Here is a 24,396-nt window from a genome sequence, read left to right as displayed (position 1 = left end):
AGCCAGCATCCTCACCGCCCCTCTGAGTAGGAAGGGCGCATCACTGGTAGCTAGCTGGCTAGCTGTACGCTGCACAACCATGTCCGTCAACCTGAGCAAGAATGGCCCTGCACTTACAGCGGCATATAAAGAAGTTGTTAATGAAAAGTCCAACACAAACTGGTAAGGAAGTACATTTTAAAGTTCTATATAGGATGGGTTGTTGTTTAGGCAGCTGTGTAGAGAAGCTATCGGTTGAACATTCACTGGTTTCTGTGTTACCTGGTGGTCAACTTCCGTAGTTTCAAACCACTTCGGCTCTTATAATGTCATATCCTTTAATTAATATCACAGACGTAATACTAAAAATGTTCTCACGTTCACTAAAAAACAAAGCCCATATTTACACTAAAAGAAATTAAGTGTTTTTTGTGTGTTATTTTTTATCAGCTTCCTGTTTGTAGAACATTTAGTGACACCACTCAGCTAATAATACGTGTTTACCTGTAACTTTAACAATAGTCCAAGAATTCATTAAGATTATTTTGGTTTTTAAAATAAGATTATGTATTGTTTTGAATGGTTACATTGGTCCGGAACTATAGACACTTCATATTATATACAGTATATCGTTCACCGTAGCCATCCTTCCACCAGTTAGCAATGAAACCTTCCATTTCAAGACACATTTGGTCACGTTAAGTGATATTTAATACGAAAACGACGATATTTCCGAATATATCGTTTCATTTATATATGCTAATATGTACCTAAAAGCCTAGTGAGATTATGTTTTGTAAAATTATCTTTAAAGGTGTAATGTCTTTTAACAAGTAATACTTAAAATGGATTTACGATGACCCTGTTAGTTGTTTTTGTGCACCGCTGACCTTTTAACTAGCACTATTTTATACTGTTTTATGATCTTTTTTATTTTATGTTGAATAAATGGGGAGAGCTACAGGCTTAGCTAAGCCATTTCCTGGTTGAAAATCAGAGGTGTCAGACAAACAACTTGAAGGTTACACACTTCCTCTTTGGGTGGATCAATCCATGAGGTAGTGCTGAGAGACACACAGAGAGACAGGGACCTGTTGTCAGCTGCTTCAGCGTTTAAGGATGACCTGGTTTCATGAGTCCCAGTGCAGGATGCTGTGGGAGTCTGTCCCAAAGGTTATCATTGCTTTGATTTTGACAGGAAATTATCAGATTCAATTCAGTTCAACTTTATTTATGAAGCGCAAATTACAACGAAGTCATCTCAAAGCGCTTCACAAAATATAGAGTCCATAGTAATAAATAAAGAACCCAACAAGATCCACATGAACAAGCATTTACAACAGTGGGAAGAAAAAACACCTTCTTTTTTTAATAGGAAGAAATCTCCAGCAGAACCAGATTCAGAGGTGGCAGCCATCTGCTTCGACTGGTTGGGGTTAGTGGACAGAAGGGCAATCAGAATAGGATAGAAGGATAGTCCATCTGAGTGTTCCAGAATAATTGAGCCGCGAGCCATCGATCGGGAACCGCCAGCTCTAGCATCAAGACACCTGAAACAGAAAAGAGAGCTCTCGGAGGGCGAGGAGAAGGCACAGACTGCAGAAAAAGCATGATACACTATGATACACTCGTTCCTAGTGGTTAGGTTAATATTAAATGTCTTGCAGCATCCTCCATGCTCTGAAATACTACCACTACAGACGTTATTTTGTCTTGTACTGGTCGCACGCAATGATAAACGGTGTGGACATCAGTGTAAATGGTGTGAAGCAGTGAGAGCAGTATGATGGGTTGAGCTAGATCTGATGCAGATAACACAGGAGTGAAGACAACACAAGGAAACTGATGCTGCTTTCATCATTTGTTACTAAGAATATGACACACTCATGGTTTCTGAAAGCACCAGTAGTTATGTGTGCAATTTTAAGAAGGTAATCGTATCAGCGTTTTTAATGGATATAGGATTTTTAAATTTTAACCAAAGATGGACCTTACACTAGGGCTGGGTGATATATTGAGATTCAAGATATATCACATTTTCTATTTTGGTGATATATATATGTAGGTGATATTGTAATTTTCTATATCACCAAAATATATGACATTTAATAGCTTATTTTGTTTTGAAACACTTGTTTTAGGAGTTGCTGCTTTTGCTACTTCTCAGAACAGCATAAAAGACCTTCCCCTTATATAAGCCACACTCCACAACATGTGCTGTCCCTTAGAGGAGAAAAAGCCAAAAGTGGCACATTTTGTCCAACTGTTTGTGAATGAATGTGCCTTTGTGAAAATGAACTCCTGAGTTGTCTTTCTGGTAAGACTTCATTTGAATTAAAATTATTGTGATTTATGTATATCGTATATCACCATTTTAATACAAAAAAATTGAGAAATGAGTTTTGCCCAGCACTACCTTATACCATTAAAGAGTCCATTAAATTTTGGAGGGGATCCGGATCAATATAATAATTCCTAACTCAGTGTTTTTTTTTATTTTTTTTTTTATTTAAATCAGAATCAGGAAATGTTATTCATTCCATACAGTTGACAGTTCCCAGTTTGACAAATCAAAATAAAAACCACAGCAAGTACAACAAACTTTCATTGAACAAAACACAACTCTAATAGTCTGTGAACCTAATGGCTCCCCAGCAACAATACTTTGTACCGTACATAGAAAATGTGCTGAAACAAGTATTTGATCAAGGAAAATAATGAATAAATAAGACCATAATGAAAAGATAAAGTCATGAAGTAATGCCTCATAACTGCAGTTTGACTAGCCCATGCATTTGCATCAACTGTAGTGTTATTAATGGTGATAGAAAGTAGAGCTGGGCGATATATCGAATATACTCGATATATCGCAGCTTGTAGTCTGTGCGGTGTTGAAAATGACCATATCGTTAAACTCGCAGACTTTTTTTTTTTTTTTTTAAATATCTTAGTGGCATTATGCACAAAAGGTGCACTTAAATTTAGTGTTGTTTTGAAATGTCATCTTAATGACAACATGCACAAAAGGGCACTATTTGTTTTAAAATATTGTAGTGGCATTATGTACAAAAAGTGCACTTTAATTTTGTGTTTTGAAATGCCATGTGAGTTGCATCCTGCACTAATGTCTTGTTTTGAAATGTCTCTGTGACAATTTTGCACAGAACGTGCACTTTCTGTTGACAATTTTATGTTTGAGCCACTCACTGTTTAATAAATACAGTTATGTCAACTTTGACTTAGTTGTGATATCCCCTTTTTTGCATGAAAGTTTAAAATTGGCATATATTAATGCAGTATGATCAAGAATGTTTTAATGTAGACATATAGAATCATCATACTGGTGTGATTTTGTGCATCAAAGTGTTAATTCAAGGGTAATGCAAAATATCGAGATATATATCGTGTATCGTGACATGGCCTAAAAATATCGCGGTATTTATAAAAGGCCATATCGCCCAGCCCTAATAGAAAGTGTGAATGATGATTCATGGTACCATGATCAGGATCACTGATGCACATACTAACAGCTAATATAAGACTATATATCACACTTGGTTGAGGTTTGTGCTTTCTGAGTGCTTTGGTTTGTCATGTATTGTTATTATTACAAGAATTTAACAAGTAAAATATCAACTCGCAAGATGTAAGATTGTCCTGATAAGGGCTGGGCAATTTTGCCTGAAGAAAAAATGTACGATTTTTTTTTTTTTTTTAAAGAAAAATTTGATTTTCAATTTTTTTTCTTTTTAATGCACTTAAAATGACTGCAGACATCAGATATATTGTCAAAAGTGCAACTTTATTGCTGTGATTGTCCTCAAGAGTTAAAATGCACAGAACAATCCCAAAATAAAAGTAAATGAGGTTCTGTCATTCAATTTCAAGCTTTAGCCCAGGTTTAAGCAAAAGTGCAACAGCGCCTTCACAGTAGTTTACATTTTCTGATTAAGAAATCAGATAACTACATATTTTACAACATATAACATTACAATTAAAAAAATAATAAACTCTACCCTTAGCATCTCAGCATAGTGTGAATAAAAAATGTTAACATGCCTGTGGCGCACATATAGCCTCCTCAAACGGTAAACACATGTAAACAAAGAGGGGGATGGCTCACATGGCGCTACAGTAACCCACAAGAACGGAACGTGAAAAAGTCCAAAAAACTGTGGTGGGAAAAAAAGTTTAAAAAAAAAAAAGATTTTTTTTATTTATTTATTTTTTTTAAACTTGAATTTGCAAAATAAAAATCGTTTTGATCTACAAATTCGATAAATCGATTAAATCTATTTTTTTGTTTTTTGTCCAGCCCTACTCCTGGTCAATGTAATTCAAGAGAGTATTTTCTAGACGGAGTGAAATGTTTACATATAAAGTATATTTAAAGTAAAAACAAACAAATGAGTCAATATCATTTCTTCTTGTTCACATTTGAGTCATTGTTTTGCATTTTTTGTATGAATAGTTTTTGACTTGTACGTCAATGCAAAACATTTCTTTAAACTCTAAAAAGACAAATGCCATAGTTACAGAAGCAAACTTAGGCTTTGTTTTCAGCTTTTCAGGAAAGCTGCATTGTAGTAGCTACCGTACATATTTAGATAATCTTTGACTATTTAGAAAGTCATTTTACAGTGAATTGTACTGCTGCACGGTGCACACAGTTTGTAAAGATTACCAGTACACACACAGCTAAGAGGATTAAACTGCAGTAATATTTAATGTGAACTCTGATCTTTGTGCAATGCTTTCCGTGTGAACAAAGCTTGTGTGTGTGGTGTTCTTAAGGATCATCAAAACATCTCTTCCTTGATACTGAGAGAAAACGCTCTACGATGTGTTTTTGAACTTTCCTAATCTGTTTTCCACAGGGCCTTGTTCACCTATGAGGGAAACAGTAATGATATCCGTCTGGCAGAGAAAGGAGGTGAGAAACTGGACGGTCTTTGTCAATGAGGGCTACACCATTTTAGATAATGATATGAAACATGTGCAGGAAGGTGAGCGTCAGCAGCAGCATTTGAATATCAGCACAAAAGAATCGCTGACTACTGCCTTCTGACCCCCGTCACCAGCAACAGAAAATTGAAGAAACAGCCACAGTTGCATAAGAAACCACAGTTACATGATGTGACTGTGCCACAATGTTTGTGTTCCAGATGGAGGACTGGAGGAGCTGGTGGAGGAGCTTAACAGTGGAAAAGTAATGTACGCTTTCTGTCGAGTTGAGGATCCAAACTCTGGTCTGCCGAAATACGTCTTGATTAACTGGGTCTGTGCTACACACTGAACTGTGTGTGTTTGCGTGCGTGTGTGCGTGTAATTTTCTGAACCTGTAAAATGATTGTGTGTGTTTCAGACTGGAGAGGGAGTAAATGATGCCAGGAAAGGTCTGTGTGCTAACCATGTCAGCTCCATGGCCAACTTTTTAAAGGTAACTCTGACCTTCATAGTCTAGTTTGCTCAAGGGTTACAAGCAGGGTGTCAAACTCATTTTAGTTCAGGGGCTGAATACGTTAAAGATTGATCTCAAGTGGTCCGCAGATGTGGGGTATCCTACGATTTCATCATTAATGAAATGATGAAATCCCAGGATTTGCATTTCCATGTATTCATTTCATTTAATTTATTCATTCATTTGAGCAGCATATTATAAACTTATTTTACATAATAACAAACTAAAACCATTGTGCTCAAAAGGAGCAGGAAGAAGTTCAAAGAACTTATAAAAACCTACCCCTCATCTCGGGTGCATCTAAATCATCACTACACAAACTTTCAGCGTATACTCATACAAACAACGCATGCATGATTCTGATTGTACATTATTAACAATTGTTTATGGTCGTACAATCAAAGGAAAAAGGAAAGCACAATTTAAAGTCATACAAATAACAAAGCACATATTTTACTTTCCGTTTATGGTCGTACAAAGTGTTTAAATAAAGATTTATCATTTATAGTCATACAAAATAAATATACCGTACAATAATGAAAAATTATAGTATTCTCCAGCATATTTCCTAAAGATAATGTGTTTATACATTCTTTGAAAGTGTATAAATGATATAAAAGTATGTAGTATACAGAAACATCTAAAAAAAACATTAGAATATCATGAAAAACTTTAATATTATTGATCAATCATTTCAGAATGTCATACCAATATGATATATGCTTATGTCACAGAGTGAAATATTTCAAGCCTTTATTACTTGAAACTTTGATGATTATGGTTTATAGATAATGAAAAACCAAAATTCACCAACAATATCCAAGCAATAGCTGACAGGTATATTATTTATTTTGCGGAAACTTTTGTTGAATAATTTGTGGATTGAGCAGGATTTTGGGAAGATTAAGTATTTTTCAACATTTTGAGAGCAAATTACTTCCATTTTGTTATATAATCATGGGAAAACTGCCAACCCCTGTAAATATCTATAGTTTCATTGAATCTGTGACAAATTCAAAGATACTCCACTTGAATACATGTAAATTTCTCCAAATAGATCTGTTGAAATGTTATGTTCTTTAAAAAAAGTGTATTATTGTTGCATAGATGCCAATATTTAAGTTTTGATATGCTACAATGATTTAGGATTACTTCCAGTTTCTGCTTAATTTAAATAGATAATTCACATGAAAATTTCTATTTTTTGAATGTTGCCAAAATTCTCAAGCTTAAGTTTTTGTGGAAATCTGCCAGATCTTTTACGCCCCTTTGCAACCCTACTGATATCCATGACTACATTATTTGGCAATTTATCATGTTTTACTTCCCCTACGTGCCGATTTTGATGTTTTTAAAGGGCTGGATTTGGGTCCGGGCCTTGAGTTTGACCCATGTGGGTTACAGTCTTGGTTACATGAGGAATGACTCATGAAAAAAGACTTGACTTGGCTGCAAACCAGGAAAGCCCAGATCACAAGAAGTTTTTTTTTCCGGTCCCTCTCTGTCCTCATACTTGATGTCCTAGGGTGCTCACGTCACCGTTAACGCCAGAGCGGACGAGGACGTTGAGCCCGAGGTGATCATGGAGAAAGTGGCCAAAGCTTCAGGAGCCAACTACAGCTTTCACAAAGAGTCCTCCGGCCGCTTCCAGGACAGCGGCCCTCAGGGTCCTGTGGTATGTCTGTGTTTGACATTTCTCAGCGGAACAAGATAAGATGGGCTCGATCTTTTCTAGACTCCTTAATCCTATCCTCCCTAATCTTTTACAACTGTTGACACATTCATATCCTGTTGTTCCCTCCCTGCAGGGCTCTGTGTACCAGAAAACTAACGCCATGTCAGAAATCAGAAAGACCAATAAAGACACTTTCTGGGCTCAGGCCGAGGTACGTATTTTATATCGTCTTTAAATAGAAACATTAAAAGTACGGCACACTGACCTTCATTTTCATTGTTGTGGCTCACATTTCTTCTTTAACCTCTTATTCTGTTACACATGGAAGCTTCTTCATTCTTGGTCGATGTGAATGAATTGGATGCACTCAAGCTGCAAGTTTAGACTTAAAATGTACTGGGGACAATTCAAAATAGCTTTTTGCATGGCATAAAAAAAATGAAATGGTGACATTTAAAAAATGAAGAATTTCTATATTTTGAAAAAATAAAATACCACCAAAAAGAATATTTTGAAAATAAACTATATTTAACGGAGTTAATAAGTAGCCTAATGATCTTTAAATTAATTTAAATTTAATTTCAGTCGTATTCTTTCTGCCTGACAGAACTAAAACAGTGGGACATAAAACTCGGTTGACTTATTTCAGAGGTATAAAGGAGGTCTAGCCCACAGCCAGCAACACATACAGTGGTGCCAGTCAGTGCCAGTTACTAATACTGGTATAATAGAGATCAGTGGTGTCACCACTGAGGAAAGGGGAGGAGCTACAAACATACATATGGAGCGCTGCACATAAACAGAAGGGTGGGAGACCTGAGTCATGACAGAGCAAATTGATGGCTGCAACTTGACACACAACTTTCCTCATCAACACTTTACTTTAAAAAAAAAAGCCATAGTAAAATCAGTGTTTTATTGACTGGAATATGTGTTATATTTTTGCAGAAAGAAGAAGAGAGGCGTCGAAAGGAAGAACGCTGCAAGGCGGAGGAAGAGCGGCAGAAGCTGGAGAGAGAGAGGAAGGATCGAGAGGCTAAGGAGGCAGCTCTGAGAGAGAAAAGAGACAAGGAGAGGGCATCGCAAATCGATCAGCAGAAGTAAGCTATCGCTGAAAGAATAAAGAGCTCTGGGATTGTATGAACTCGTAATAAAAAACACACAACAAAAACTCTTATTATTTTCTTCTTTCATCCTCTCCAGGAAGTATCAGCAGCAGCAGGATGCAGTGAGCAAAGATCAGGAGAAACAACGCTGGGTGAGTTTCTGACGCTTCCACTTCAGGACTCATGGAGAAAACGTTCTGAGTGAAGCAGGCAGTGCAATATGTGGGACGTCTGCTCCTTCCAATTTAGGGCTAAACAGTTTGTGGTATAACACCAATCTCCTAAACATAAGGGCTGTGTTTGAAATGGCATACTCTATACTATGCACTGTAAAGTCAATGAGTATATACTGTCTATGTACTATATGGTGAGGAGGATTAGGATGATGACTGTTCCCACTGAAGTATACTTCCAAGTTTCCCAAGATGCATTCAAACCTGAAGCACACTGAGGCTAAATTTCTCCTATAATTCGCCACCTTTGAAAGTTCTGAAAGCATTTTAAATCAGAAAGTGACCAAGAATATCAACATGTGGTCATTTGATTCATAAAACTTACGAAAAACACATTTCAAGCCCACATTTTTGAGATTTTTGCCATTGTGCTACTCGTAAAACTTCTGGTTAACTTCAAAACAAAAGCCGTTTACAAGAGTATTAAAATTTAATGGAAGGCAAGAGGAGATGCTTTTGTTTTGAAATAGGATGTTTGCCTTTTAACTTGAAGCCAGTCCCAGGACGATTTTAAGTTCCTCTCACAATACATCATATGGTGGTAAAGTATGACTTGTGTGTGCACTATGCATTCTTCAAAAATGTCCCGATATAGTATACATCAGGGTATTTCCTGCGTACTCAATCTTTCCATACTATCTAATGTGAACGTAATACTAGTATGCAATTTCAAACACAGCCATGAACTAATAAGCTAGTAGATGTCAGTACTGTCAACCCTGATGTTGCCATCTATAGGAGCAGCAGCAGCAGGAGAGCGAGGCGGCCCAGAGAAAAGCAGTCAGGAGAGGTGACTCTGTGGAGAAAGCCAATGTGAGTCCAGCTTCTCTACTGTCACATTTTTCTGTTGTCTAAAATCCTGCCCTCAGCTTGTTTTTCAAAACACCAACACTTGTTAATAATGTAAATTAGGGTTGGGGTCAAGTATAATTGTAATAGCGTAATTGATAATTAATTGCAATTATGACATCATTGTATTTGGAAAAATCGAGTTCAGATAATTGACTTTTTAATTGTAATTGGCAAGGACATTCTATAACAAATTCGGATAAACTACGGCTGGGCCCGGGGCACGTCTCCGCGCCCAATAGCACGTACCACGTTCCCGAGAATTCAGTCAAATGACTCGGTTTCACTGAGTAAAAAAAAAAAAGTTTTTGGGAGGCTTTTGGCATCTGCTCATAGAATATCCATGTCAAATTACAGTCCGATTTAACAAGCATTAACGGAGGAGTAGTCATTAGAAATGGGGCCCCAGGAGCCCCCTGCCTGATGCATACACATCCATAGATTATACAGTACTTACCAAATTTCAGCCCGATCCATTCACGAATAACAATGATTTTAACTAGTGTACACAACAAGAACAAAGTGAGTGGCGGTTTGAGTTCGGTAGCCCGGCCTAAAAACTGGGGAACCATGTTACAGTTTTATGGCTTACACATATGTAGCTATTACAATTAGGGATGTAACGATTCACTCAACTCCCGATACGATTCGATTCACGATACTGGGTTCACGATACGATTCTCTCACAATTTATTTTACAAAATGGGACTATAGACAAATTTTTTTTGGGGAAAAAAACTAGAAAATACTGTACTATTTTCCTTTTATTTTTCATTGTCAAAAGAATTCCTTGATAAACTATTCAAAACAATCCAATTTAACTAAAAGTAAATCTTGAATGAAATAAATAAAGGAATAATACAAATGAAAATGAAGCCTATTAATTTAAATTCTGGTTCTATAATAAACAATGCAAAACTGCATAATAGTTCTTTTTCTTTTAAAAGTGCAACTGAAAATGTATTTTGTGCCTCAACAATTGGACTTTAAAAAAAAAACAAAAAAAAAACGTGATTGCACTGATTTATGTCATATTTGTTTGGACCAGCAGAGGGCGCTGGTAACACAGTGGTCGGTTGGCATGCAGATATCTTGCAGTGAAGAAGAGAAGCTATGCTAGCAGACAGAGCTAATAGAAAAACGTGACTTTTACAGATATTCAAGTAATATTACAGATATTCTTTCGGTGCTAAAGGGGCAATGAATCATTTATTAACATATTTAAGAGTAGAAGGCAGCCCGAAAAAAGTATTAGCAGACTCCGCCCGCCGCCTACACTTGGTGGTTAAAAAAAAAAGTACTGCGATTCAATTTTCAACCGTGATACCTATTAATCGATTTTTAGCTGCCTTGCGATTAATCGTTACATCCCTAATTACAATTATTAAAATATATTTCATATCAACTTTTCCCACTACCTGTCACTTCAGGATAATTTTATCATTTTGAAAATTCAAAATCAAGGGGTATAGTGACTCAAAAAAAGCCCCGACACCCACACCAAAAATATTGATACCAATATTTTCATTGATTAGGAAGGTAACAACAAGGTAACCAAGAGATGAATAACTAATAAGATGATAGATAATATTTTTTAGCATATTTTACCGTTGATTTAAGACATGGATTAAAACCGAACCATTATCATAAGAGATGCTAACAGAAAGCAAACACAAGAGCAAGGTTAAGTTTATTAAAGACTCAGTAATTGTGATTAATTGTAATTTAACTTTAGTAATTCAGAATGTACTTGTAATTGACTTTCAGGGGAAAAATATTAATTTTGAATGAGTTGTAATTGAACATGGCTGATTAAAGATGTAATTTTAATTAAAAAATGTAATTGACCCCAACCCTGATGAAAACGTGTATATACAGTGTATATATAGTGTATATATATATATATATATATAGATCTGTGTCGTCTTTCCTTCTCTTTTCCAGGAGGCTGCGTCTCTCATCTCCCAGCGTGCAATGAACCCCAGAGAGATGTTCAAACAGAGAGAGAGAGGAATTACTCCCAGTGACTCTGAGGTTCCTGCGGCTGCTCCAGCCAGTCCTCAGCCAGGTATCTTTACACACTTATCACTGAATGTCAAAGCCTCGTTCGCGTCTCTGCAAAGCTCTCTTTGCCTCTGTGTCAGGTAGCGGTAGGTGCACGCGGAATGATTTCTCTTTCTTCTGTAATTGTCGTCTTCTTGACATTGTCCTCATCTGATTATCTCATAACATCGTCTCCTCTTCAGCTCAGCCGCTCTGCTCTTTTTTTTTTCTCTCTGCTGTTTTGTGTCTTCGTGTGTGGCTCTTATGGGGTGTTCACTGATCGTCTGCACTCAGGGCGACTTCAAAGCCCTTTTCTGTCAAAGCCTCAGTACCAATCAGAACCAGGAAGCTCACTTCAGCGCCAAGCTTCCCCCGTGCCAGCAAGCTCCGCCTCTCCTGTCCGTGCCACAGGTGTGAGCTGCACACACACATGGTTTTTGGGGTGTCCTGCAGTGTACTTTTATGTGTCATTGTTGTTTTTGTTTGTGTCCTCAACCTTCATCATGAGTCAGCAGCTTTGGTGTTAGTTTGCTTGCTTTGTGTGTGTGTGTGTGTGTGTTATGGGGAGAGATTTGTCTCAAAAATTTCACACATGTTTTTGAAATCCACAAATAGATTTACAATTTACACACGTGTTTTCTCATGTATCTGTGTGTAATTATCATGTGTAAATCTTCAGTTGTGCTTGTGGACTGAGCAAAGTGCATTAGTGAATCAGCCCGCATGTTAATGTATTTTTGAGACAAACGTAAAGCAGCTGCCAATCCACATGTGTAGAGCACCACCATCCACTAGGGGGCAGTAATGAGGCATCTGCTGAAGATTCATGTAATTTACCGACACAAGAATATCTAATAAAGTCACAATCACTGCAGCCTTCACTTGTCTCCTGCTGATCATAGTACAACACTTGGTTTAAAAAAAACATTTCATAATAATTTTAACGGATTTTTATGAGTAAAAATGTTTTTGATGACTCTTTTCTTGATGTATGTTGTGCTATATTTTATATAACACAGAGTAAAAATGGCATAGATTCCCAGTGCACCAGTTTGGCCAAATAAATGGTAGTGTATAGTAGTTAAACTTATAATCCTCACCACACACAGAGTCAGACATACCAATAAACTATTCAGGCTGCACCTCAAGTATGACAAATAGAAGGAAATAAAAAGAAAACTGTTTTAGTGTTTATTGAATATTGAAACCAGAATGTATGAATCGATTAAATAGATTTTTACTATTTTTTCATTTAATAATAAAAACCCACTAAAATTATGAAAAAGTATTTTTTGACAAATCAAGTGTTGTAGTGTGATCAACAGAACTCCTTTGATAGTTGGATAGATATATCAGTATACAGTACATTAGAGTGAAATTATTACATTTTATCACAAATAAAAATCCATACACATTATATAAAAAGCATTTTTTTGTCAAACCAAGTGTTATACTATGATCAGCACGAGACAAGGGAAGGCTGCAGTGATTTTGGTGACACTGCAGTGAATACCAATCGTTATTAGACGTTCTTGTAGCATCTGTTTTTGTGTCAGTAAATGCCTCATTACTGCCCCCTAGTGGATGGTGGTAGGCCAGTGTTTCACAACCTTTTCTGTCTCATGTACCCCACAAGGCCTCTCTTCAGATTAGGAAAACCCCTTCGTCACTCTAATTTAGTAACCTTTCTTGTTTTATTTTCATGTTGTTAACATGTTGGCCTCTGAAATCTCCTACAGCTTGAAAATGTCAGCCTGTATGTTTAACGAACACTAAATATCAATTTTGTGCATTACATTTACTGTATATCAGAATATATTTACCTCAATTTTTTAGTAATGTCCATAACATGTTAATAACAATTTAGTAGGATATTAAGGCCACAGTATTGTTCATTCCATTAATGCCATTTATTGTGAACTGATGGAAAAGATGTTGGATGAGCATGTACAGTGTCTGAAATAGGCTTCAAAATGACTCAGCATGTTGGAAATTGATTCCTCAATGTTTCAAAGTACCCCCTGCCATGTGTTCAAGTACCCCTGGTTGGGAACCACTGCTCTAGACAAGTGGATCAGCAGCTGTGTGTGTGTGGATTTGTGTGAAACTGCTTTACGTTTGTCTCAAAAATACATTCACGTGCGGGCCGATCCACAAGCACAATTGAAGATTTACACATGATAATTTATAATAAATACACACACATAAATGAGAAAATTTGTGAATATTTTTTAGACAAATCTCTCCCCTAGTGTGTTACCACTTAATTGAGGCAAACCAAGAAAGTCCTTGTGTCCACTGGTTGTGTGTAACCTGTGTGGACTTGTGCATGTGTTGCACTGTGTACCAGCATGTCTGTGCTTGTGTTTTGGTGGTAAGAGCCTGATGAGGATGACGGACAGTCCAGGTGTGAGTATGAGGAGCAGAGAGCTGAGCCGGAAGAGGAGGTGAAAGGTGGGGCGCGTACACACACACACACAGTCACCTTAGTGTTCAGCCATAATACATTACCTACCCAAACCGTCCAATCACAGCAGGCTGTGATAATTCATTAGAACATGCTGTCCAGGGTTAGGGTCAGTTACATTTTTCAATTATCCACGTTCAATTACAACTCAATTATGATTATGGTGACTGGATTTTTTTCTAATTACAATTCAAATGACAATTGTTATTTTTCCCCTGAAAGTCAATTTCGATTACATTCTCAATTACAAAAGGTAAATTACAATCCATCACAATTACTGAGCCTTCAATAAATAAGCCCAAAAAATGTAATCATCCTCATGTGTTAGCTTTCTGTTAGCACCGCTTATGATCATAGGTCAGTTTTGACCCATGTCTTAAATCAGCTGTAAAATACACTAAACAATCTAATTTGTTTCACATCTCTTGGTTTCCACGTTCGGTTTCTTTATCTACGAAAATATAGGTTTTAATGTTTTTGGTGTGGGCATCTAAGCCTTTTTTCTCACAGTATACAATTAGATTTATATATGTTTTAAATTGTAATATGATCCTCAAGAAAACTAACAGGTAGTGGGAAAAGTTGATATGAAACAAATTCATTAGCTACATATGTGTAAGCCATAGAACTGTAACATGGTTCCACAAAGTTTACGTTTAATTAAATTGTAATGCACCATTTTTATAGAATATCTATGCCAATTATATTTAGTCATTTATCTGAACTCAATTACTATTCAATTATGATTACAACAGAAAAAAAATTCCCACTTAGAATTATGTCTTAATTGTTATTATCAATTACGCTATTACAATTATAATTGATCTTAATCCTGATGTTGTCTGTTTTTGAGTATTGCTTATTGCTGCCACCTGCTGGTAAACCTGTGGCCAACATTCCACACAGTCATTATTGCCCCTAACTTTATTTTTCAGATGAAACACCAGCTGCTACGTCTTATGTACAAGAACCAGCGTATGAGGAACCTACTCAGGTTGGTGAGCTCAGGCAAAGGACTTTTTATTCCATGAAAATGAAAAATGTGAAACATGATCAAAACATTTCTTTCTTTTTTCATATTCAAACCAGGTGGAGGAAAGCAAAAGCTACGAGGTGACACCAGAGGAGACTTTAGACAGAGGCATCTGTGCCAGAGCGCTGTATGATTATCAGGCTGGTGAGTGTTTTCCATGGAACCCTGTTTTGTAAAGTTTGGTCATTTATCTTTTATATCTAAGCACTAAAGGTGTTTCTTCCTTTACCTCAGGATGTAAGACATAAGGTCCTTATGTCACCATTTTTCATATTGATGCTGAATGCAAAAACACGCCTTAAATAGTTTGTCTACGAAATTTTTCACATGATTTTGTCCATCCTAAAGTTTACATTTTGCATTGTAATGTTTGTTTTCGTACATTGCCGTTCTGCTTTTTGAAGAATGACCATATATGGGTTGTGATGCAGCCAAGAGACTTTCAAAGATAACAAAGACTGTAAGAAGACTTCTGCGAACGCTGTTTCCATGTTTACACTAGCAAACATTTTTTTGTTGGGCACAAAATTTGGAACATCTATCTACAACGGTAGTTTTATTTATTTATTTATTTATTTGAATGGGACAGTGCATATTAATGGACATACATGAATAAAAAAATACATGAATGTAAACACATGCCAGGTTGTAGCCAGAGGCTAATTTCCATCTGTTGTACCAAATGGCTGGGTTACAAGGGGCTGGGGTCACATGGGACTATATACAAAATAAGACAGTAAACCATACACAAATACAAGCTTCAGAGCTTCAGGATGGGTCCACAACACGGCTCGACGATGATTATCGTTTGTTCTGCGCAAGAATGAGTGATACTAGCAAAGCTCTCGAGTCGGAGTAGGTGCACGCGCGTACGGAGGAGTCCACGGACAGGCAGCGAGACACACACGCACAGCTGATGCGCGTGCGTGTTTGTGAGAGTGCCGGTGTCATTTACTGAGTTCACATCGTACTGAGATTGTATGCGTGTACATGCGCACTACTGAAAATTCACGTTTGTTTATTTTTGTTTTCAGAGTCAACGGACGTGTTTTATTTGTTTATTGGATTATGTTAGGGTTAGGGTTATAATCTCAGTGCGTGACACCTGTGTCTGAGATTTTCTTACAATCTCAGTACGTGACAGCTACGTACTGAGATGTACACATGCTGAATTAGCCATGCACAGAGATTGCTGTACTGATTTTTTAAAAAAATGCTTAAAACATCATGTCATTCGACCATCGATTGAAAAATCGACCAATGATAAAATAAAATATGATTGTCATGATCAGATTTATATGAATACAACAGCTTATTATTGTAAAGTTACATTAGGTTAACTGTTATTTATTGCAATGTATATTATAATCATGTTTTTCTGAAGAATATACTTTTTCTATTTGTATTGACATTGCTGCCTCAGACACTATTACTTATTCAAGTTGTTGACTGAGATTGTCACCCAGACTATCATACTGAGTTTGCCATGGGAACTTAGTGACAGTACAATACATTCAAAAAAGGATTTTCCCTAAGAAAAGGAGCCTTTGAACATTAGCTTTGAATTGAATTTTCATTCTCAGCACAACGGAAGTAGCAAAACTCACAGTGGAACTAGCATAAATTCATTTTCCGGTTCATAATCGATCTCAGTATGAGGTAAACTTAGACTGTGACACCGGCCTGTTCTTTTTAGGCGGTACCACAACCACAAAGAGGAAACATTTCAACAGCACCTTAACATCTACAATAAACAGCACGAACCATAATTGCACACACACACGATAACCTTCCCTGCACTAAATGCTAAATAAATACTTTCATTTGTACGGACTTTTATCAGATTCTACCTAAACCGTCGCATTGGTACAAACTTTATTTATCAATTTCTCATGCACGTGTCCCATAGAATTAAACTGGGGATATTGCACATGCTTTTTTACTTTGCACCCACAAATATACCCCTTCATAACACTACAGAGTATGTACACCTCTTTATTAGTTGAATTCCTGAAATAAATGAGCTTTTTCACGGTTTTCTAATTTGGAGTTTCACCAATAACTGTTCCTGTTCCTTCCCCGCTTTCAGCTGATGACACCGAGATCTCCTTCGACCCAGACGAAATCATCACCGGAATCGAGATGATTGACGAGGGCTGGTGGCGAGGCTTCAGTCCTGATGGTGGTTTTGGAATGTTCCCAGCCAATTACGTTGAGCTTATTTAGCCCCCGTCACGCACCATGTAGCGGCAGGCCTGGCGGACTTCCGTAGGACTCCAACACCCAGCGATCCTTTGCATTCCTCACACACTCGATCAAGCTGAATCTGAGCTTTCTGCTCGCACTGTGCGGACCAATGAACATGTGTGGTATTTGTGGGCCAGATGCTTTAGAAACCTTCATGTCATTTCATGATATCCATATAATTTATTGATGTGAGCAGCTAATGGCGGAAAATAGAGATTTGTGATACGCAGACCCAAAGTTCCTCGATATTTCCCCAAACAAGTGTTTTCATTGTAAACGTGATGCAGTAAAAGTGTGGGCAGGTCTTAAACTCATTAGGGAACATTAACCCCTTTAGTTCACATTTACTTCTATTTCAGGTGTGATTTCTTTTTGCTTGTAGCCTATCAGGGCATAGACTGTGGTACCAGCTGCAGCTGAATCCTTTGCCTTGTTTTTGCCTTTCTGACTGACCTTAATCTCTGTGTGTGTGTGTGTGTGTGTGTGTGTGTGAAGTTCCCTAGCTTTACTGATCTGACTGTGGCTTCAGTGAATATTTGAAATAATCCGATGTGGTTTGATGTGTTTTGGGTGGTTGACATAAGCAGAAAATGGTTTAAGTTCCTTAAAACTGTGAGTAAGACATTTCAAGTCCTTCCTCATTTAGATCACATCATTTCAACATGAGAACATTTCAGGCAGACTACGCACAGGGAAGCGTATTTCTGTATCTCGCTGGACTGAGGTTGAGTTTAAGTGCAAAACTGAATATTGATTGGTGCTGTGGTGCCATAAATGAAAATGTGATTGTTGTCATTTTATTGGATGGTTTATGCAAGCTGAATGCTTTTATCATAAAATCCTATATTTTCTCTTAAATGCATTCAAATCATGTGAGGAAAGGAGCTGATGATGAATAGATGAGTCATGTATCCATCAAACATGTTTGTTTAATGCACATATCTTCATAATAAAATATGTCAAGCAAGGTGTTTCATTTTTATTGCGTCAACCAGAGAATGAGCAGGGGGTGGAAAGGTGTTTTAGGACATGTCCACACATTTGGAATGTATCGCTTAAAGCAGTGGTTCTCAAACATTTTAGGCTTAAGTTCCTCCGATCTCTCATTTCTGAATCCAAGTGCCCCCTTTGTCCGACTCCAACCAAGTTAAAACGCTTGTACAGCTCAGTGATGGAATGCATAAGTGTTAACGCACATTTTAAAGACTCACATTTTGTAAATAATTTGTGTAAAACAGCATTTAGTGCCTCTTGGATAGATTATTTTCAATAGTTTTTATCATTTTTGCCCAGTGAGGGACCAAGACTGTTCAGTTCATATTCTAATCAACATCATTTCCATTATCATTTTTAACTAAAAATAAACACAAAACCTCATTGTTAATGCTTTCATTTGTTAATTTCTCACTCTTTCAAGTACCCTCTGTGGTGCCATTGTGTACCCCATTAAAGAAACAAGTCTGAGTGCATTTTCTAATTTTATGAATGGAAAAAGTCATTAAATGTCAAAGTTAATTTGAAGTAAGTAAATTTGTTTAATTTATGCTTATTTGAATCCTAGTTACCTGTATTGTTTATCACTCATTTTTTGCGTGTAGTTTGTCATCTAATAATACCTGTAGCTCTGCGTGTGATTGGCTCACATCTAACATGACAGTGTTGTGTGTTTATGTACATCTTGTGATGCTTCTCCTCTTAGTCACGAGCCTTTAGCCAGAAGCTTGTGTCGTCAGACGGTTACCGGCACTCACTGGGTGTTTTGACCCTTAACCACCATTGCACCCTCCTGCTGGGAGGTCATCAGGAGGGCGTACTGGTCAGCCATTACGCACTTCTTCCTGGCTGTTAGCTTGTCTTCTCCTGTTCCATATCCAACAGGAAGCTCCTTCTGCCCCCTCCCCAAACTTTCTACTGGCTTCTTTCTCTCACTTCCTGTGAGTCTCATTGCAGTCTTATCAAACCTCCAAGTGGACTGTGCTGGGAACTCTGCACCCCTACCTCAATCTGGTACAACCATGTCTGCCATCCTCTGTAGTCCTGCACCAGCACCAGGTCTCAGCTTTCCTCTCCTGTTTGCACAGTGAGCACCATGAGGATGATGTTTTTAGGCCGAGCTACCGGACTCAGAACACCACTCACTTTGTTCTTCTTGTTGTTGTGTACACTAGTTAAAATCCCTACTCCTCTGTTATTCATGAACGTATCGGGCTGAAATTTGGGAGGTATAATCTATCTAGATGTGTACGCATCGACGCATAGAGCCCAAAAAAAAAAAAACGAAAATCAATTTCTCATTTACTTGCGAGTCAAATATTACGATGGTTGGTGGTACCAAATTATTGGCACATACCGATATATAAATGGGGCCCATTACCCTGTACGTGTCACGGGGCACCTGGGAGGCCCCATTTTTCAAGTGACTACTCCTTCGTTCGTTCTCATTAGATCAGGATACAGCTTGGTATGAATGAATATGATGAGATGGTCGGAGCCCTTTTTTTTGAAATAGGGTAGGGGCCCCACCCCCCATTTCTGGTAATTTCCAAATTTATGGGAACATAGTCGTGTGATATATTGTTTCAAAGATAATTCAATGCGCAATTTGCACAACATGATTAGTTTTTAGGCAATTTCCATTAAAGTTATATATATCAAATATTGCGACAATTGGTGGAACCGAATCATTGACACATACCAATATATGAATGGGGTTCCATATGTGCCATGAGGGTCCCCCCATTTTTCAAATGACTGCTCCTTCATTAATGCTCGTTGAATCGGGCTGTAATTTGACAAGGACATTCTATTAGCGGATGTCGAGAGCCTCTCGGATAACTTTTTGAAAGGCAAGGGGGGATGGGGGCCCACCCCCTTTTTTGGTAATTTCAAAATTTATCGGAAGATATTTGTGTGATATATTGTTTCACAAGTAATTCAAAGTAGATTACGATTTTACATTGCACAACTTCACTTGTTTCACTCAGTCATTTTACTGAATTCTTTCTCGGTAGGTGGTACGTGCTATTCAGCGTTCCGTAGTTCATCAGAACTTGTTTCCGTCAGTGGCGAGCAAGACTTGATGTAAGGCTGTTTGGATGACATCTGGGACCTGGAGTCGTCTCTTTAGGGCTACTGTCAGCTCCCACGCCTTAAGTCAGTGTCCTCTTTGACAGGTCCCACCTTGTCAGAGCTCCTTGATCTAAGCGCTATTGCTTTACCTTTCCTCTGTTCCTTACTTGTGCTAAGCCCATGGTTCTCCTCTGCTTTGGGCGCGATTTTTCCCACTGTAGGAAGTGTTTTATACCTGGCCTTGAGGACACCTGTGCACTCATTTCTTTGAGCTCCAGTGCTCCAATGCTTCTCAGAGTCCCCAAAGAGAACTTAGCCTAAAAATTCATAGCAAGGAATCATAGCTTAAAGGTGATTCAGGAAGAGTCTGAGAGAAACTCTGAGCAAAGAGTTGATAGAATGTTTAAGCTTAGGGAGGAGGTGTGGTTGACACCGTTGCTGGGTATGATGCAGTCTGCTAAGAGCTGATGTTGTTAGAGAAAGGGAAAACGTTTAATTAAGTAAAAGCGCTCTGTGCTCCTGATTATGAATGGAGAATAAAATCAATGGATCATACTTGGACTGCATTAAGAAATGTGTAATCATGAAATCAATTTCATTCAGCAAAATTAAATGTATTTGTACACAGCTTAACATGTTTTAACCTCGTTCACGTGCCGATTATTACATTGATTTACTTATTGTAGTTAACCGTCCACGTTGGTAGTTTTACCGCGTTATGTATTTAATGATAATGGTGGAGCAGACACAGCTGTCAGTGATTACTGTGATTGCTGGCCCTGTCTTTCTCTGTTTCTGTCTGTTAAAGACACTCTTAGGCTTCTTAAAAGTCCTCCTCTACTCCTAACAGTTTTACACCTTAAGAGCTCTTGTAGGGCCTAAGATGCTTTGTGAATTACTTTTATTGTAACAAGGAAAAATTATAAGAAAAATTTCAAGATTTAAAATTTTTTCTAATAGTGACATCATTAAGCTTGTGAATTTTAAGACTTTCAAAGACGTAAAAAGACGCAAACCAACAACAGCGACGCTGCTTGTGAAAGGCTTTTCAGCAGCAGAACTGATTTTCAGACCAAAAAGGGCACAACTCCATTCCAGAAACCTGGAGAACATCATTCTCTTGAGGTTAAATGAAAAATATTGGTCGTTTGAGCTTTTTTTCTGTTAAGCAGTTTATTAGTTTTATGGTTAACATTATCAAGTTTTTAAAAATGTTAAACTCAAAGCTGCTCTGGGTTTAATTGAGCATTTGCAATTTTTTTGGACAATGGTCTGTTGAACTAAAAAATGTCATGTTTAAATGTCTTGACTCGGAGATGGGCAATCTTTATCACAGTAGGGGCCACAAAAACAGATTTTCAGATCTGAGGGTCACCTTAGCAAAATTCCTCTGTGCGTCAACACAGGAAAGAATGAAGAATTGTGTGTTTTGTTGGAGTTTTGTATATTTTTGTTGTCCTTTTCTGTGTTTTTTTGTTTTTTGTTTTTTTTTTTGTGTAATTTTGTATGTTGTTTTTTTTAGACAAAACCCCATATTAAAAAGAATACCATACATAAGAAATTGTATGTATTGATTAATGTTGGCACAGTGATTCACACGTTGCTGAAACCACTTTAGTTTTTTTTTTTTTTATTCAGCCGCAACACCTTCTAGAGTAACGGTTTGATATTGGAGCTTTTCTCACCCACAGTACGTGTTTCTAATAATTTTGAACACTTGATTTCTTTTCACTGGTTGAGCAGGACATTTGATGTACGTACGCAGAAGCTCAGTTTCCAGAAATGAGACACAAGCTGGGGAATTTACCTGAAATGAAATGCGATGGTTTCATTATCACATTCTCAAACCTTAAGGTTAAATAGCAAACACAACACAACACAATAGGTGATCTTTAGCAACACATTTACATAGTACACACTTTATTTATGATTTATCTGGAGTTTGCATGGGGTCTTTTTGGCACAACATTATTATCTCACTATTCAGTCATATTGGTGGAGCTACATCTGTAGCCACAGCTAACCAGGGATCTCTTGATATAACTTTTTTTTTTTTTTTACATTGATTTGTGATCATCATATGTTATAACAATGATCTGCCACAAGCTGCTAGATAATGTGCATTCAATGCTGGGTAATAAACAGCACCTCTGAATTTAGAAAAGCAGCTTCTCTTTTGTTTTTCTTTTTTGGTGTTTTTTCTTTCTTTCTTTCTTTTTTTTTTGCTTAGTTTTTTTTTTCCAAATTTCTCGCATTTAAAAAGGAACGTTAAAGCCGTGCACATCTGGCTCTCATCTAAGTCCTGCAGTCTCTTAATCAGCGTTTGAGGACGCTTAGCAATGGGAACTTTAACAGTAACACATTTTGCCAGAGGTTTCTCCAGTTATATTTACCTTGTTTCGACCTTGTTTCAGAAACATCTTAAAGCTCCCATTGTCCGTATTCATGCTGAGAATTCTTGCAAAGTACACTCGTTTGATTGGAAACTTTGAATTCATGTAGTATGCAGACTTGGTGGACAGGAGCTGCTGTAGTTAAAATCAGGGTCGTGGCCCCAGAGTGGGCCACAGGCTTCAGAGAGTTTAGCTTTACCACATGGTGGGGTGGAACCTTATGTACTCAGCCAGCCACTATATTAAATATATTAAGAAGTATTTAAAACATCAAACTTGATCGTCTGTGGACCCATGCACCAAAAAACCCTTAAAGCTCTTTTGAATTAATTACAGAAAGAAAAACGTAACAAAACACACAAAGCCTCACAAATGGCACAAAATACATATCAACAACAGAACAGTCATACATTGACTGTGTACTTTTTGATTTTGTGAAGCAACCTGATGGTGAATCATCTAGTTTTTATGAATATTTTTAGGATCCCTTGCCTACAATATTTTTCATTTTATGTCCTTTCTGTGTGGAGTTTGCATGTTCTTCTGGTTCCTCCCACAATCCAAAAACAGGGCTGTTGATTAGAGTCTACATTACCCGTAGGGGTGAATGTGAATGTGAGTGGGTGTCTGTGTTGTTGCCCTGCGTTGGACTGGCACCTTGTCCATGGTGTACCCCCACCTAATGCCCATTGAGAGCTGGAGATCGGCACCAGAAAAGGAGCAAGTGAGTTTTGTGAACCTGTCAAATATTTATGGTTTTAATTGGACGTAAACCTTTTGAAATCGTACCAGTTTGTTCATCTTTGGGGGAAGATTTTTTTTTTTAAATTTAAGAATGTATTTCTAAAAATGAATCATATAGTAAATGATGTATTTCCTTTGTAAAATACAGGATAAGAACTAGTGGATGCTCAGTGGTGCCTTGCAGTGTTTTGTGTTTCCTGTCTAAGAGACAAACCAAAAGACAAAAAAACAAAAACTGGGCAAAAACAATGACATTTCATCATCCTTTTTCAAACAGTCATTTTTTTCCCCTTCTCAGTCCGAGCACATTTTATTTTTTAACCAATATCTTTAGGTAATTGTCAGGAGAAACTATTTTAAAGAAGTCACACATTCACTCTTCCTTAAACACTGAAAACTGCTGCAGTCCAACAGACACTGAACCATCCTTATAACATAGATATTATATTATAGATAATATAATATAGCGTATACAACATGTGAGCTGTTGGATGTAATGTACACATTTCAGCTGTAAATCTATGCTGAACACTTTTAGATCAGCATGTTCCCATTTTCTAACTTGTGCACATGATTATTGAGCACCCATTTTTGTGAAATTTCTTTTCTCAATTTCCAGTGAGAAATGACTCAGAAATGAGTCGTTAAGTTAAGATGTGTGGGTCAACTTTTTGTAACATGGGGGTTTATTTTCTCCTGTTATTTCATTCTAGAAATGCCCTCCCAACCATTACCATCAACCTGTTTTTGGACATTAGTTGAAGTGTTTCTTTCACTTCCTCAAATCCTGAAATTCTTCCGATTTTCAGTTGATCTTGTGATGACGGTGTTTTAAAATCTAAATAACGTCTTTGAACTTTTATCGTAATCATCAGATATAAAAGCAGCTGATGTTGACTTTCCCGGATGATAAGTGTGAATGTGTTTTTGCCACTAGGGTTTTTGTCATTTAAATGAGAAAAAAAAAGAATAAGCATTTTAAAAAATTGGAGATCAAAGCAAAACACGATATATTGTGCCTGTTTCTCAAGGGGGAGGGGGGAGTGGGGGCAACAGTTTCTTGGTTCTTTTGGCTGTGGTGTGATCAGTCAACCAAT

The 24,396-nt window shown here is 37.4% G+C and overlaps 1 protein-coding gene across 3 annotated transcripts; it reads left to right on the top strand.

Moving 5' to 3' along the window:
- dbnlb (drebrin-like b) lies at positions 1-18,064 on the top strand. 3 transcript variants are annotated; one of them, XM_028457402.1, is made up of 14 exons: positions 3-162; positions 4,857-4,912; positions 5,145-5,257; positions 5,345-5,419; positions 6,966-7,115; positions 7,249-7,326; positions 8,064-8,215; positions 8,319-8,373; positions 9,193-9,267; positions 11,248-11,371; positions 13,726-13,800; positions 14,749-14,807; positions 14,903-14,990; positions 16,936-18,064. In XM_028457402.1, exons 1-14 carry the CDS (start codon positions 80-82, stop codon positions 17,070-17,072), a joined length of 1,320 nt encoding a protein of 439 aa, XP_028313203.1. In that variant the 5' UTR covers positions 3-79; the 3' UTR covers positions 17,073-18,064. The 3 variants fall into 3 exon arrangements, with proteins under 3 accessions (XP_028313206.1, XP_028313204.1, XP_028313203.1); XM_028457403.1 differs by lacking the exon at positions 13,726-13,800 and having other exon boundaries at positions 2-162; XM_028457405.1 differs by lacking the exons at positions 13,726-13,800; positions 14,749-14,807; positions 14,903-14,990; positions 16,936-18,064 and adding an exon at positions 11,641-13,719 and having other exon boundaries at positions 1-162.
- The last annotated feature ends 6,332 nt before the right edge of the window (positions 18,065-24,396 follow it).

This window comes from Gouania willdenowi, chromosome 9, assembly GCF_900634775.1.
Source record: "Gouania willdenowi chromosome 9, fGouWil2.1, whole genome shotgun sequence".
In the NCBI taxonomy this organism is placed as follows: Eukaryota; Metazoa; Chordata; class Actinopteri; order Blenniiformes; family Gobiesocidae; genus Gouania; species Gouania willdenowi.
Note: the sequence above shows the minus strand (reverse complement) of the source record. Positions and strands in the feature narration are given on the sequence as shown.

Coding starts and splice junctions, on each gene's coding strand:
- dbnlb (XM_028457402.1), top strand. CDS start 80: ATGTCCGTCAACCTGAGCAAGAATGGCCCTGCACTTACAGCGGCATAT. Junction 4,913..5,144: donor CCGTCTGGCAGAGAAAGGAG/GTGAGAAACTGG, acceptor TTTGTGTTCCAG/ATGGAGGACTGGAGGAGCTG. Junction 5,420..6,965: donor CCATGGCCAACTTTTTAAAG/GTAACTCTGACC, acceptor TTGATGTCCTAG/GGTGCTCACGTCACCGTTAA.